The sequence below is a fragment of the Periplaneta americana genome, chromosome 3 (assembly GCF_040183065.1).
Source record: "Periplaneta americana isolate PAMFEO1 chromosome 3, P.americana_PAMFEO1_priV1, whole genome shotgun sequence".
Classification (NCBI taxonomy): domain Eukaryota; kingdom Metazoa; phylum Arthropoda; class Insecta; order Blattodea; family Blattidae; genus Periplaneta; species Periplaneta americana.
The window spans coordinates 119,311,027-119,326,575 of NC_091119.1; the positions used below are offsets into that span (position 1 = coordinate 119,311,027).

At 35.3% G+C, this 15,549-nt stretch overlaps 1 protein-coding gene across 5 annotated transcripts in view; it reads left to right on the forward strand.

The window, feature by feature from the left end:
* hrg (poly(A) polymerase hiiragi) overlaps window positions 1-15,549 on the forward strand; it is a 136,393-nt gene that overhangs the window by 56,462 nt on the left and 64,382 nt on the right. For all 5 annotated transcript variants that reach the window (XR_011331384.1, XM_069821433.1, XM_069821431.1 and 2 more), the window contains exons 5-6: window positions 8,845-8,949; window positions 12,279-12,429. Coding sequence is in view for 4 of the 5 variants with exons in the window: in XM_069821433.1 (XP_069677534.1) it covers window positions 8,845-8,949; window positions 12,279-12,429 (256 nt within the window). In the remaining variant the exon portion in view is untranslated. The remainder of the gene's footprint in view (window positions 1-8,844; window positions 8,950-12,278; window positions 12,430-15,549) is intronic.

Genomic DNA, 15,549 nt, shown 5'->3' on the forward strand with positions numbered 1-15,549 from the left:
TGATGACAAGGTTATATGCTCTGTAGTCTGTTTTTTTTATTTTCTATAAAATCAATGCACTCGTGTGCTATTTCTAAAAAGTAACAAATAGGCATATCTGATTTCTCACTGAAACTTCTGTTCCTGGTTTCTTTCTGGTTCGTATTTATTGCAAATTTTGACAATAAAAACAATGCCTCACATCATTCTAGCAGCCGATGTTCCTTTTTATTCATTCATGTCCCATTGCGTCACTTGTGAATTCCAAAGATGCTTGGTTAACGATCCAATAATTAGTGACCCATTAAATTTCTCTTATGCAACCCAACAATCCACTAACTTTAAAGATCTACTAACTGATGGAGGAATACTTTATTTATAGGTCTGTTTTCTTGCAACTCAGCATGAGAGTTATACAAACAGCTGTAAATAATATCAGTAATTGAGCATCCAAATGGAATCTATCTCACAATCAAAAACTGAATATACTGTCTTCACAAAAAGATACAGCTTAAAAAGATCCTAGGATTAATTCTTGATGAAAAACTTTTATGGAAAACATATTTAACCATTGTTGCTTCGCAGTGTCTACCATGATTAAATCTCTTGAAGATCATAGCTAATAAGGAATGAGGATCAGATATCACGACAATGTGTCTGTTTTATAATGCTTATATACGATCAAAATTGATCTATGGATGTGAAATATGGGGAGAATCATCAGCAACTCATCTACAAAAAATTTCTGTTCTTCAAAATGCAGCTTTAAGATTATGCCTAGGAGTACCAAAAACCACGTCAATTGTTGCCCTACAAATTGAATATAAAATTCAATCCATCAGACACTATGTATTAAAAAAGGATCTAAAAATTGCAAGCCTCATCCAGATCTCAGATGTTCTTCAAACTGTCAGATGATATCCTGTGTAATTTCTATAAAATAAAAAAAGAAGAAATACCAATCTATATCACAGACACACTCATTGCTAAAACTCCAGTTGTGAACGAAATTCCTCCATGGAAATGGGTGATTCCAGAACATAGCATACAAATTCCAGGAAATCATTCCAAAAATGATCCTCCATACATTCTTAAGTTAGATGCCATGGAACTACTCTGCAGCACATATAAGGATCACCTTCAAATTTATACAGATGGATCTCTAAATCCTAATAATGGGACATCAGGAGCAGGGTATTATCACAGTCTAGTATATACAGTCACGAAGCTTGAGTTGTGAGGGTGCTAGGAACAAAAGACTGTGCCGGTAATACAGGGACATCATTTTATTTTTACTTCAATTTTTATTGTACCTGAGTTTTTGAATGTACTTCACTCCCACCCCTTCTAGTAATGATGTTCAACCGTCCTCCACATAGATCCAAGACCGCATATAGTCATAGTACCCTTACGGATATAGTAAACAGTTCAAAAATATGTTCGCGTTTTCCAGTGACGAAAGAGCTTTGAATATTGCATCATTTTCCATTTGCCTACGTCGCATCCCCCACCTGCTTCTATTCGCCTCTCTGTAAATGCTAGTGCCTGGCTGTCTTAGCGCTTTTCTGGGAACATTAATTTCTGTTAGGAATTGGACGTCTACGTAATATTGTACCCATATAATTGTTTAAAATAACTTAAATAAAAGGGCCTCATTAAGTAATTAACTGTGACGTGATTTCCTCCCTTTTCTACGACCCTGCGATATAATCACTTGGACGGACAGTAGATAGCATATCTGAGTAATTTTATCTTTTCAGATCGGGCAGAAGTGAAGATAGAATTTACAGTACGTAAGGTCTCTTTTATAGAGTAGGTACAGAATTATTTCAACATGAGTTACTGATACGAAATACGAACCTGGTAATTGGAATTACGTACAATAGTTTATAGTGCTATAATATGCACATTAGAACTGAAGCCTGTATCGAAACGAACTGCCACCATTTTCAAAAATGTGTTTAAATTTCCATATTATGATTATTTTTCAATTTAACTTTATTCTCTACATTGTACGCTAATGTGCTGTAGATAGTATAATATACACTGCATAATGAATACGTCCGCATGGAAAGCTCAGTTCGTGAGTAAAAACGCTCATTGTGAACACTGTACCGTATATTGATTAAACAAAAACCCAATGAAAATTATCGAACTCTAAATCGCGATATTTCCTAGATTACGTAAATGGATGAACTACTTTTCTTCCCTCCTATACCTAGTACTGTATTGTATATTACGCCAGTATCATCGAACTCCAGTCGTGGAAGTGGTAGAAATCGGTGTTTCCGGTTCTTAATCGTTGATCCAAAGGTATAGCCAGGTTAATATTAGAAATGTTAGTAAAAATAAAATGATGTCCCTGTATTTCGCATTGTCTGTAATGAGGCGATATTAGTGATCCTAGTGGTCAGCAACTATCTATGGATGCATATTTACTATGTATTGAGCTTCGTGACTGTATATACTAGACTGTGGTATTATATTCCAAAATATCAAGAAAGTTATTTCATACCATGTTAATTCTCATCCAGTCCTGACACAGAATTGCTAGCTATTGATGCTGCTCTTCAGTGTGTTACTCAAATTTCTGAAAAATCTATTTGCATACTTACCGACTCCAAAGGGGCTATATTTAATATAATCAAATATGTACCAAACATATATGCACATAGAATTATTCCAATTCAGAAACAACGAAATAAACTAAAAAAAAACTCCAAAAGGAAATAACATTTCAATGGATACCTAGTCATTGTGGCACACCTGGAAATGAGAAAGTCGATAATATTGCAAAACAGACAACATATTTGCAACCAAGACCTCTTCAAATGATATCTCTATCCAGTGCCTTTGCTTCAGTAAGATCTCATTTTATAAATCTGTGGATCAACAATTGTATCTCTTCTGACAAAGGAAAAATTTTACAATTTGTTCAAAAGAAACCAAATGACCTGGAAATGTACAAAAACTTGCCCAGACATGCTCAGACATTTTTAACAAGAGCCAGAACAGGTCACATTGTCACACAATTGTACCTACACCGATTTCACATTTCTGATAATCCTACTTGTCTGTGGTGTAATAATCATGATGAAGATCTGGAACACATTCTTATATACTCTCTGTCCATAAACCACAAAAGAAGTAAATTAAAATCATCAGTACCAGTTGCAGAAGACACACCCCTGCAGTATATATTGACTACATCCCAACTCTGGCTACAAGCAACAGACATCTATAATGAATACCGATCAAAATATCCCTCATTTCTCATGAGAAAGAAGAACTGAAAAGACTACACTGAACTATAGTGGATTTTATGTTGTCAGCAAACAGCTGGATACATTAAGAAAATTGATTGATTAATTGATTGATTGACTGATTGATTTTGTGTTTACTGTATGTATCTACCGTCTATTGCAGTGATTTTCAAACTTTTTTGAGAATGTACCCCTTAGCCATGACTAAATATTTAATGTACCTCCACAATAATGTTTTCCTAAATGACAGGTTGAAAAAAATACGACCACATGCCAAACTGTTATTAAGGCAGTTTTTGATTTATAAAGGACATATCTTTCAAATACACAGTATAATTAATAAGACAAGATCGTGAAAAGAGATATAAATTTAGTAACACATCACAGCAGAGCAACCTGAGTGTTGGTGTCAGTATCAAATTTTGTGCAATAACAATAATGTATGAAAGTTTACAAGACACTAATGTTGTTAGTCTCAAAATGAAATGCATGTAATAACTAAGAATGAATATTTTCAATCCTCTTATTCAGATTACGATTCATCAAAGTTTTCAGTGAGATGGGTGAGCCTGCATGGCTTGATACAGTCTTCTGATGTCTGGTTGTCCAGTTGAAAGTCTCAAGCGGAGGTTTGGCTCCAAATTCAGTTTATTGCGGTACTTGTTTTTTAGGTACACCATGGATGAGAAACCACTCTCACATATGTTGTTTAAAATGGTATCATAAACTTCACAGCACGGTCAGCGATGTAAGGAAACTCGTCCAGTGTCTGCATAAAAAGTTTGTCAAAGATGTTTTCTTGAAACTGGATTTGAGAGTTTCATCACAGGACAGTTCAATAATTTCTTCTTTTTCTTTCATTGAAAAGAAGTCTGGTAGAATGGTGTCTTCCACTGTAGAGAAAGGGTCTTGCATCCAGAACTTGCTGTCTAAATTCTCAGGAAAATATTTTAATTTATTTAACTAGCTAGCTAGTGAGTACAAATTAAAATTATAAAACAAAAATGTTTCTAGCCACTATCGTAAGAGCCAGGCTCGTGTACGGTGTGGTCTTAGCCAATAATATAACATAAAATTTTCAAGGACAGTTTACTAAATACAGTAAGTAACTTAATTCAAACCAATAAATAACACACAAGCGAAAAAAAAAGAAAAAAGAAAAAAAAAAGAAAGAGAAAAAGAGAGAAAAACACATTTAATATATATTGATAATCAGACAGAAGCCAGTGATATTCAATAAAAACAAATATAGTCGACAGAAATAAAAGGTTAAAAAAAAAATACATTTAATATTATATATCATGGATAATTTTATAAATTTCTTTTTTAAAAGCTTCAATTTAAAAATATTTCAAATTTGGAAAATGGTTTGTAATTTTATTATAAAGTTTTGGGCCGAAACTAGCACCATGTTTAAGAGCTGCACTTGTATGACATTTAGGCTCAATTAATGGGAAAGTAGACTTTTGTCTTTGAGTACGATATTCATGTCGATTAGATTTATGTTTTATTTGATTTCTGTGGTAGTAAGTTGGTAAACTACATTTATAACTTTCTTCAATAGTTAATACTTTAAAATCTCTATAAATTAAATTTGTTAGGTAATCCATATTTTTGATCAGACAAATTTTTATTAATCATCTGTGTAATAAAATTAATAGATTAAGTACAGATAATGCTACTCCACCCTAATTTATTATACCATATTGTATTAATGGTTGTACTAAAGCTAAAAATGTTATTCTCAGTGCCTCCTTAGTGATGAAATTTCGAAGTATTATGAATTTATAAATTGTCTGTCTTATATTTGTACACATAAAATCAATTAGTTTATCCCAATGTAAATGCTGATCTATAATTATTCCTAAATATTTGACTTGTGTGGAAGGTGTTAGATGTGGGCAATTACAGTAATTATTTGTTAATTCATTACATGAAATATTATGTATTACTAAGTGATAATTATTCATAGATAAAGTCTGCAATCATACCCAGACAATGTACTTTGATGTCGTTGATCATGGGACCATGAAGCTGAAGTTAATTTTCTTTTACAAAATTTTCCAAGAATGGAAAGAATGTCAGTTGTCCATTCACAACTTCTTATGTTGCAAATTGAAGTTTCCTTTTTTAGAGCTTTTATTTTGTCATGAACCATGAAGGGCGTTGTGTCTTTACCCTGCAGATCTTTGTTCAGTTCATTCAGTTGCTGGAAGATGTCAGCTAAGAAGGCTAACCTGCACAGCCAATGCTCATCTGTAAATCTCTCGCTCAACTCACACTTCCTGTCAGAGAGGAAAACTTGTACTTCTTGTCTCAATTCATACAAACAAACAAGATAATTTTCTTTCGAGAGCCACCTTATCTCAGTGTGGAAGAGAAGATGTTTATGCTCACTTTCCATTTCTTCACATAAGATAGAAAATAATCTGGAATTGCCTGCTTTAGATTTTATGAAATTAACAGTCTTTACTGCTTCTGCCAATACTATTTTCATATTGTTTGGACATTTCTTGGCTACTAAAGCTTCCCTATGAAGACTACAATGAACGAATTTTGCCTGTGGCACAACCTTTTTGATCTGGGGAGCCACACCACTATGCTTGCCAGTCATTAGTACGTGCACCATCAGTGCAAACTTAAATGCACTTCTTCCAGTCTATACTATGCTGCGTTACAAAGGCATTAAAAATGTCAAATATCTCCTGTGCTGTTGTCCTACCTGGAAGCTCCTTGCAGGAGAGAAAATCCTCTGCCACAGCGGAGGTTGAATCAGTATATCTAACAAATGCTAGCAACTGCGCCATATTAGTGCAATCTGTACTCTCGTCCAGCTGAATAGCACAGTATTTTGTGGACTTCAGTTTGCTGATGAGTTGCTCTTCCAAATCATTAGCCGTACAAGAGGTCCTGTGAGACACAGTATCATTAGATAAAGAGATAAAATCTAGCTGATTTGCTTGTTTTTCACCAATAACACATGTCACCATGTCTTTGGCAGCAGGCAGTAAATATAATTCATCATCTGTTTGTGGTTTTCCGGCCTTTCCTATTCACAAACTGACTTTGAATGATGCTTCAAAGGCATTCATATTCAGAGATGAAAATGAGGCAATTTTTTGTTTGCCAGATTTTATTTCAGCTTCCTTTCTCTTTACTTTTCAGGTTCTCATGTTTTGTATGTAAATGTCTTTTTAGTAAAGATGGCTTCATTGAATTGTTGGAAATGGTCTCAAGACGAAAAACACATAGAGGTGTTAGTACAGACTCAGTTCCTGCATACGAAAATCCTAAAGACAAGTATTGAGGATCATATTTTCTGAACTTATGCTGACATATCTGCTGTTGACTAGTCTTAAGCGAAGAAGATACAGTTTCGATTGGAACACCAACTTCATCACAATCATTTTCACGACCAGTAACCTCACTTTCAGATTGCAATATTTGCCTTTTCACATGCCCACTTTGTTTGATTAACCACTTAGCCATCTTAATTGCTATGAGAAAAGGATTAAAAAGGCTTGAAGCCCTGTGTTAAAAACTAAGAAAATTAAAAAAAAAAGTATTCTTGAACTCTATTTTCCGTGAAAGTTACAAGCTACTGCATCCTGAAACAATTAATGCTAGTTAAATACAGGTTTCCCAACTTTGAAATATCATGGTCTCCTGGAACAACCGCTATATAAACACAGGTTTCCCAACTTTGAAATATCACTGCCTTCTGAAACAAATGCTAAATAAACACAGGTTTTTCAACTTTAATAAGGCATGGTCTCCTTAAATAGTTGTTAGATTGATGACTGTTTGCAGCAAAGTTAAAACTTTGCCAACAACATTCAGATATATATTTTATTTTAAAGGTAGGACGGGAAAATATTTTCACATTCTCTTGAAAGCTGCTTGCTTATCCCCTAAATATCATGTGCATACCCCCAGTGGTACGCATACCACGGTTTGAGAACCACTGGTGTATTGGTTATTATAATCACATCTTGCACACACACACATACATGATTCTTTCAGAACATTGGCCACACAAAAATTTGTTACACTTTGTGCAGACTTGTGGTGTCTTATTTCTGCTATGACAACCTCCAATCTGATAGGGCTTCCTCCCTGGTTTCCGGACACTGCTGGGATATACAATCTTGTGAGATATAATTAGGACCACCAGTCTCATTCTCATCTTCAGTCACAAACACTAACTGGGAATTCTCTCTCCGAATATATTTCTGGCAATGTTTCTAAATAATACAGAATTCGTCATCGCTCATAATATTTTATGCCAGAAGTACATCACTTGAATCCTTTTGTGCCATGTTTGCAAAAGGACTACAGTAAATTGCGAATAGAAATCTTGAGATAGACTAATGAAATACTTCACACAGTTGTCAAAAGAATTGCTGCTGTCATCCAAAATATATTTACTGTATTATGTCACAGGAAAGCGGTTATAAACTCCCTATTGTCGTTCATATATTTTGAGTATCAACCAGTCTACGTAAAGAGAATATTTTCGGTAATATGAAAGACTTGTCGCATGTATTCAATGAACTTGCTACATGGCAATGACGTATTGAGTTCATTGTTAGATAGCGGAAGACAATCATAAAACAGCAATATTTGTAGTTTGCTGCTGCATGAAAATAAGAGAGAGCAAACCAGTCAAAATGACCTGTTTGGTTCTACTAGGTAGCTGTACTTGTTACGTCCATAAATACTAGTTTGGAACTTGAAATTTTCAGGGGACCTAAAGAGAGTAAATGCAATAAAAGTCCCAAAGAATGAACTTGATGAACCAATACATAGAGGAGATACAAACAAATTAAATATCATTATGGGTCAAAATGACTGATTGGTCCTAATGTTAAAGATAGAGTAATTTAAATTTCTATTTTATTCACATAATACAATTCGCGCCATTTATGTTCAATTGTAGTCTAGCTACACCCACAAGGTTCTCTATTAGCTCGCCACACTATACATGTCCATGTTAGAGAGTCTCAGAATTATACTTGCTGGTCCATGTGCTCTGTTGCAGACAATAGCAAAGGTTAGTATTGTCCATGTTTGTTTTACAGTATGCGAGACTACACAAAAACGAAGTTCCTGGCTATGTCCTGAAGAATGAAACTAAGTCTAAATCATTTATTCGAAGTAAAATAAAAATAAATTATGCATTATTTGAAACTGATCCTATTTCGGTGAAAGTACAATTGCAGTAATATCCATTTATAGCATCAATTTGCAATAATGAAACTGGCTGCAAAGTGTTGCAATTATGATGAACTGTAAAGTAAAATTTAAAAAGGAGCAAAACGCATGCTTCTTATTCTTATTACATATATCCAATTGCGATATTTTCATGCCTCTAGTTATTGATAATAATAAGTAGCTTTTCATGGTATACTGTAGTGATATAGTTAAAGTGAAAACATTACCAGTTAGTTAGTCATTTGTTTGAAGGCCTGTTTTAAAATTCTAAAATTGCTGAACATGTAGTGGTTCCTTTACCCTCTTCCCTTCTATTGAGCATTCAGCATTTTGTTACAGTATAAAATTTGGTTCACTATTGTCACTTCTTTTTTTTTTTTTTTAACAGGCAGTTGAAGAAGCTTTTGTTCCAGTCATAAAAATGAATTTTGATGGCATTGAGATAGATATGCTGTTTGCCAGATTAGCTTTGAAGGAAATTCCTGACACAATGGTAAGATTTTTTTGCATGAGAATCTGAATTATGCAGTTAATTAAATTTGACATTTGAATCTAAAGCCATTGAATTCATACATTCATAAACATTATTGTGACACAGTATATTTTATTTAGTTTTTTGTGTAGTGTAGAATGATATTTCAAAATCTGTTAAAATCAAATGAATCATTAATTTGTTATAAGTAATTAAGGCTTCCATTCTGTATTAAGTATACTAAGTCATGGTGTTGGTGTTTTACTGGAACCACGTGTGAGAGATGAAGTTATATCAGTGCATTATGTTGATAACTGGGTGGTAATGGTGAGACTACTAAGGAAGAAAATAGACTTAGTGCTAGTGCAAATTTACATGCCACATAGTGGATAAGCAGATGAGGAAGTGGAAGAAAGCTATGACAAGATATAAGAGGTAGTTAAAGAGAAGGAGGGAGCATGCATAATCCTATTGGGCAACTGAACACAATAGTAGAAAGATGAAAGAATAGTTGAAAAATATGGATTGGGAAAAAGAAATGGCAGAGGAAAATATTTGGTGAATTTCTGTAGAGGGAATGCAATGATTGTTGGAAATACAAGAAGAAAGAAGAAGAAAATAAACGTGAACATGTCCAAGGGACAAAAGGAGCTTATGTACTGGTATAGAAAAAATTTCGAAATTGCTTAAAAAAAATCTACCAGGAGCAGATATTAACTGAGATCGTGTTCTATTGATAGACAAAGTAGAAGGAAGAGAGGTGATGAAGAAATTTGACATGGAAGAACTGAAGAACTAAGATGAAAGAAGGGAATTTGAAGCAAATATTCAAGATGAAGCTGCTATATTAGAATCCACACTGGACTCATCTAAAGCTGTATGCACTTAACAGCAGAAGAAACATTAGGATACAGATAAGATATGCATATTAAGAAATCATAGGTCACAGGGAAAAAGTTGGAGAAGTTGGAGCAAGAGAGAAAATGGAAAAATATCAATACAGAAGAAAATAGAAGAAACTAAACAATGAATAAGAAAAAAAAACTGATAAGGCAAAGGAAGACTGGATGAAACAGATATGTAAAGAATAGAGAATCTAAAGAGAAAAGAAATATATGATTTAATATACTGCAAAGTAAAACGTTTACACTTCACAAATAAGAACAGAAAATCCATTTGCTTCATAGCAGACAAAATCTGCAATTAAATTACAGACAAACAAGGAATACTAAACAGATGGACGAAGTATAGTCCGACCATCGAATCTGTGCCCCCGTAAGATATGCGAACTGAACCTTAATTCCTTTTCAGCCTCGGCAATTCATTTCTCTCCCTGTATTCCTATTTCTCTCTTTTCTATCCCTCTCTCTTTCTCTCACCCACTACTCACAATTTTGAGCCTTCTTGCAGGACAGTTTATTTGCACTTGCAGTCCAGTGTTGTCAACTCAACATGAATACTGTAGCACGGAGTGGTGAAAGAAATATTATTAAGCAAATAATAGCATTTTGCATAAGTCAATCAGCGTCATTAGACCTACTTAAATTAAATTATAAATAAGTAATAATTAACCTTACAGTATTATAAGCAATATTCAAGAAACATGACACTGTTTGACGGAAGTTTGGCAACATCCCTATTCGGCGAGGTTCGTGGCCTGCTGTTTGACGTAGTGGGAGAGAAACGGGTGGAATGGGGTGAGTAGAGGCGTTAACTTTTCCAAGAACGACGACAGCGCTGAAGGGGCATAGATCTGATGGTATGACAATATGTAGAAGAGCTAAATGAGACAGGGAATCGTCCAGATAACTTAGCTGTAGAAGATGAAGTAGCCGTATCAGAAGATGAAAAAGGATTTTCTATTCTAAAAGAAGAAGATGAGCTAGCGCTCAGGGAAATGAAGAATGGGAAAGCAACAGGAGTTGATGGAATCCCCATTGAATTAGTGAAGTGCTTTAATGAAGACAAGTAGAAAATTCTATCATTATACATTGAGATATATGAGAAAGGTGAAAGACCTGAAGATTTAACAGAGGCAGTGTTGCTGCCAATACCGAGGAAAAATAATGCCAGGAAATATAACAAGTTCATCGCACTTGGTGAAGATACGCCTGCAAATACTGAATCGACGCTTATGTTCTAAGATGGAGGAAAGAAGATGGAGAAGGAGAACAATTTGGCTGCAGGAACGGAAAAAGTATGAGAGATGCAATTGAACTGCTGCGAACAATTAACGAAAGATACCTAGAGAAAAATATTAAAGAAGTGTATGTAATATTTGTGGATCTGGAGTGGACTGGAATAAACTTACGACGATCCTGACGAAAATTGGTTTGGATTGGAAAGAGAGAAGGCTATTCAGTAACCTTTATATGTAACAAGTCAAAGTCAGGAAAGGAAAAGGAATGTCAGAGGGAATTGGAATAATGAGAGGAGTACAACATGGATACTCTTCATCATCTACTCTCTTCAACATCTACTGGAGAATTTAGTGAAGAACTGTTTTCAGAACATGGGAGGAGTGATAGTAGGAGGAAGAAGTATAAAGTGCATCAGATTTGCTGTTGGTATAGCATTGTTAACAGAAGAGGATATGATACTAAGGAATATACTACTGGAACTAAATGACAGCTGCGAGCAGTATGGGATGAAAATACATGCAAACAAGACGAAGGCCATGGTTATTGGAAGAGGAATAAAGAAAATAAACTTGCGAATTCGAAATGAGGCAGTGGAACAAGTAAATAGCTTCAGATAATTGGGGTGTACCATAAATAGTAACATGAGCTACTCAAAAGGAGGATAGCAATGGCAAAGGAAGCATTTGTTAAAAAAGGAGCATCTTCTGCAGACCTCTAGAAAAAGAACTAAGGAAGAGACTAGTGAGGTGCTTTGTGTGTAGAGTGGCATTATATGAGGCAGAAACATGAACATTACGACGAAGTGAAGAGAAACAACTGGAAACATTTGGAATGTGGATATGGAGAAGAACGGAATGTGTGAAAGACAGGAAGATTGAAAAATGAAGCTTTTCTAGAAAGAGTCGTTGAAGAAAGAATGATGTTCCAACTGATCAAGAAGAAAAACTATCTGAATCTCTAGCTAATAATAAACTGCCTATTGAAATGCGGACAATGCTGGTTTGCAGTGGAAGACCTGCCCTTGGGAAGAAAACTGCGAGTGAATGATTGTGGTAATTGTAAATTGGAGGATATTTTTCAGTTCATATGATCTAGTAGAAAATTTTGAAATTAAAATGTTTTCCTTATGCTTCGTGTGATTCTCTTTATGCTTTTTATATAAGACATAAGATTGTGTTATCTAAGAACTTGAGGTTTCTTATGTTGCAGGACCTGAGAGATGACTGCTTGCTCAAGAACTTAGATCAGAAGTGTGTGCGGAGTTTGAATGGTTGTCGTGTGACAGATGAAATTTTGAGACTTGTACCAAATATTGAGAATTTTCGACTTGCACTCAGAGCAATTAAACTTTGGGCAAAAAGTAAGAAAGAACATGTCTTTCTTTACATGTAGAAAATAAAGTACACAGACTTTATGTTTTTGATCATATAGATGGGACAATTTTAAAATAGTAATTATATTTAATACTTTCTTCAAATCATTTTATACAAGAAGACTTCACATATTAACATACATATCACAAAATCTTTTCATGCCCCAACTGCTGTTTAGTCCTGTGTTCGCGCTGGAAAATGAGGCATGCATCAACATGTGTAGAGAAATGACAGATGACATGTCATAACAGATAATTATTTTAAGGAACAACCTGATGTAAAGCCTTGAATGCTTGCGGGATTTTTACAAGATTGTACTTACATTATGAAGCATCTTTGTCTGGCAAGGGACTGTTTCTAAAGGGTTTCCCTATATTATGTTTGAGCCCTGAATTACCAGCAATTTGCTCAACCATTATAGTCTACATCAGTGATCGTCAAGCGGGCACGGGCACTCAGCACTGCTTCTGTGCAGGGCAATCGGGCATTGCCTCATCCTCGGCATTATGCATCCCTATGTCCCATCCAGTAACGACTCTTGGCAGGCGCTAACTGCAATGTTGAATAGAATTAGTATGTCTCATTGGTCATCATCTCTTTTGGGAGGAATTTCATTCACAATTTCAAGACTTAAACGTATGGAGTCAGTAATAATAATAATAATAATAATAATAGGCACAATCTTACAATTCAGTTTTTTTTTTTTTTTCCATTCTTGTTACTATATTAATAGCAAATAATATAACTGAAGGTGATTGGCCAATCAGGCTGATTGTTTAATATTGAAATATGCCCTGCAAATTCATTGGTGTTAAAAATTTCGTGCTTTCCCCATCATACTAACCTGTGAAGGAACTTCTATACATCCAAGGGAACACTTAGGCTGTAGCTGTTATAGTCTCTGAGAATGTATCTGGAGTGTTCCAGACAAGATATTTGGATGGTATGTTTTACAGTAGGGCTTGCCAAACTTTTCATAGCGAGAGCCACATTAACCATTCAAGAAAGAATTGTGGACCAAGTCACGTAAGTTTGAATTAAGTCTAATAAACAAAGCTCATAAACAACATTAGTATTAAAATTTAGTGTTTTATTGCCCTGAAACCTACACTTACATATTAACTGTTGCAATTAATACTTGACAAGTTATTAGTCATTGTTGCTTAACAATAAAACACGCAAACATGACATTAATACCTGTTATGATACATGTAATATTAACGGTCTGTATTCAATGTGGAGAATGAAGCTGACTTTTCTGTGATATACACAGGGTTGTTTCCGATCTCTGGAAACGAATTTGAATGACGTCATGTGCGTCAGGAATCACACAGACAGTTGAACTGCGGCAAGAGGTGATAGATCAGTAGTGAGTGATTTCATAATCAGAGTGCACAGTGTCTCACAGTAGCAATGTCCAAGAAAATCGAGCCTTTTTGGGGAGGGGTACATAACAACCCTAAACACAAAACCAGAAGGCAGGCGCAATATTGGCAGACAGAAACTAAGATGGTTGGATGGAGTGGAGGACGATTTAAGGACTCTAGGCATGAAAAGATGGAGGCAGAAGGCTCTGGTTGGACAGGAATGGACCAAGATCCTAAGGGAGGCCAAGGCTAGACTACAAGGGCCGTAGTGCCAAAGAAGAAGAAGAAGAAGAAGAAGAAGAAGAAGAAGAAGAGACATAACAACCCTTTCCAGTGCCAAGTAGTTACGTGAAAATCATAGCAGCCTGCGAAAAATGTGGTTTCATTATTTCCAAGAAAGGCATCTTCTGTGTACTTAATAAGATTGGCAAAGCTGGGATAGGATTAATTCAAAAGTGGACAAAGCAAGCAAATCCACCCCTGCCACAAGCCGTTGCACCCCATGAGATGATGCAAATTAATTCTATTTGAGCTTTAGCAATCTTATTAAGTACACAGAAGATGTAATTTTATTCTTTATATTGTAGTTGTAATCCCCTGGTAGAGGGGTAGAGAAGACCTGACGGCCTTATCTCTACCAGGTTAAATAAATAAATACTATTAAATATTAAATACTAAGATGCCTTTCTTAGAAATAACGAAACCACTTTTTTTTGCTGGCTTCTTTTATTTCCACTTAACTGAACTTGGCATTGGAAAGAGTCATAATGTACCCCTTCCAAAAAGACTCGAATTTCTTGGGAATTGCTGTTGTGAGACGACATGCACTCTGACTGTGAGATCACTCATTACTGGTTTGTCACCTCTCGCCACAGTTCAGCTGTCGTGTGACTCCTGACGCACATGACATCATTCAAATTCGTTTCCAGAGATCGGAAACAACCCTATAATTGCAGATATTTGTGGTTCTAATTTTGTGCTTCCAATGAGCAAGACAGACTCTAAATGTTAATCAGACATAACAGATCTGTGCTTTGATTTGACATATTTCATTTTTGAAAACGTTTTTTCACACACATAAGTTGACACAATCACTGATATTAATCCTCGTGCAAAGTCTTTCAAATTAGAACATGTGTCACTCGGCAGACAGTTGTAAAAATCCACCAACTTCTCTACGTCGCATTCAAATGAGTTTTGGAACACACTGATGTTTTCTGCATTGACATCGAGATCAGAAAAGCGATTCTGGAACTGTTGTTGAAGAGAGTGTATAACCTGCTGACAAAAAAAAATGGACTGTTCTGTTGTGCCTTCCATGCTGAATTTTTCACAGCATGAGAAATGAAGGAAGCTGTTGTTCACAAGTTGGTGTCAAAAAATCTCCAACTTTTTTCTGAATCCCTTCACTTGAGTAGAGTTCAGAGATGAATCCTCCTCCTCCTTGTAACCTAAGGTTGCAGTCATTCATATGCTTGGTTATATCTGAAAGGAAAGCCAACTTCCAAATACAATCACAATTAGCAATTATGGGCAGGGGCTGTTTCTTTTCGTTCAAGAAAATTTCATTTTCTTTCCTGTGCTTGAAGAATCTCAGTAATATATTTCTGCAGCTGAGCCACCAAACTGAAGTATGGTAGGGAATATTGGAATACTCTGCTTCTATTTCCAGAAGAAACTCTGGAATTGGTGGTTGTTAAGTCCATGGGATCAAATAAAGTTCACTGTCGACACTACAGG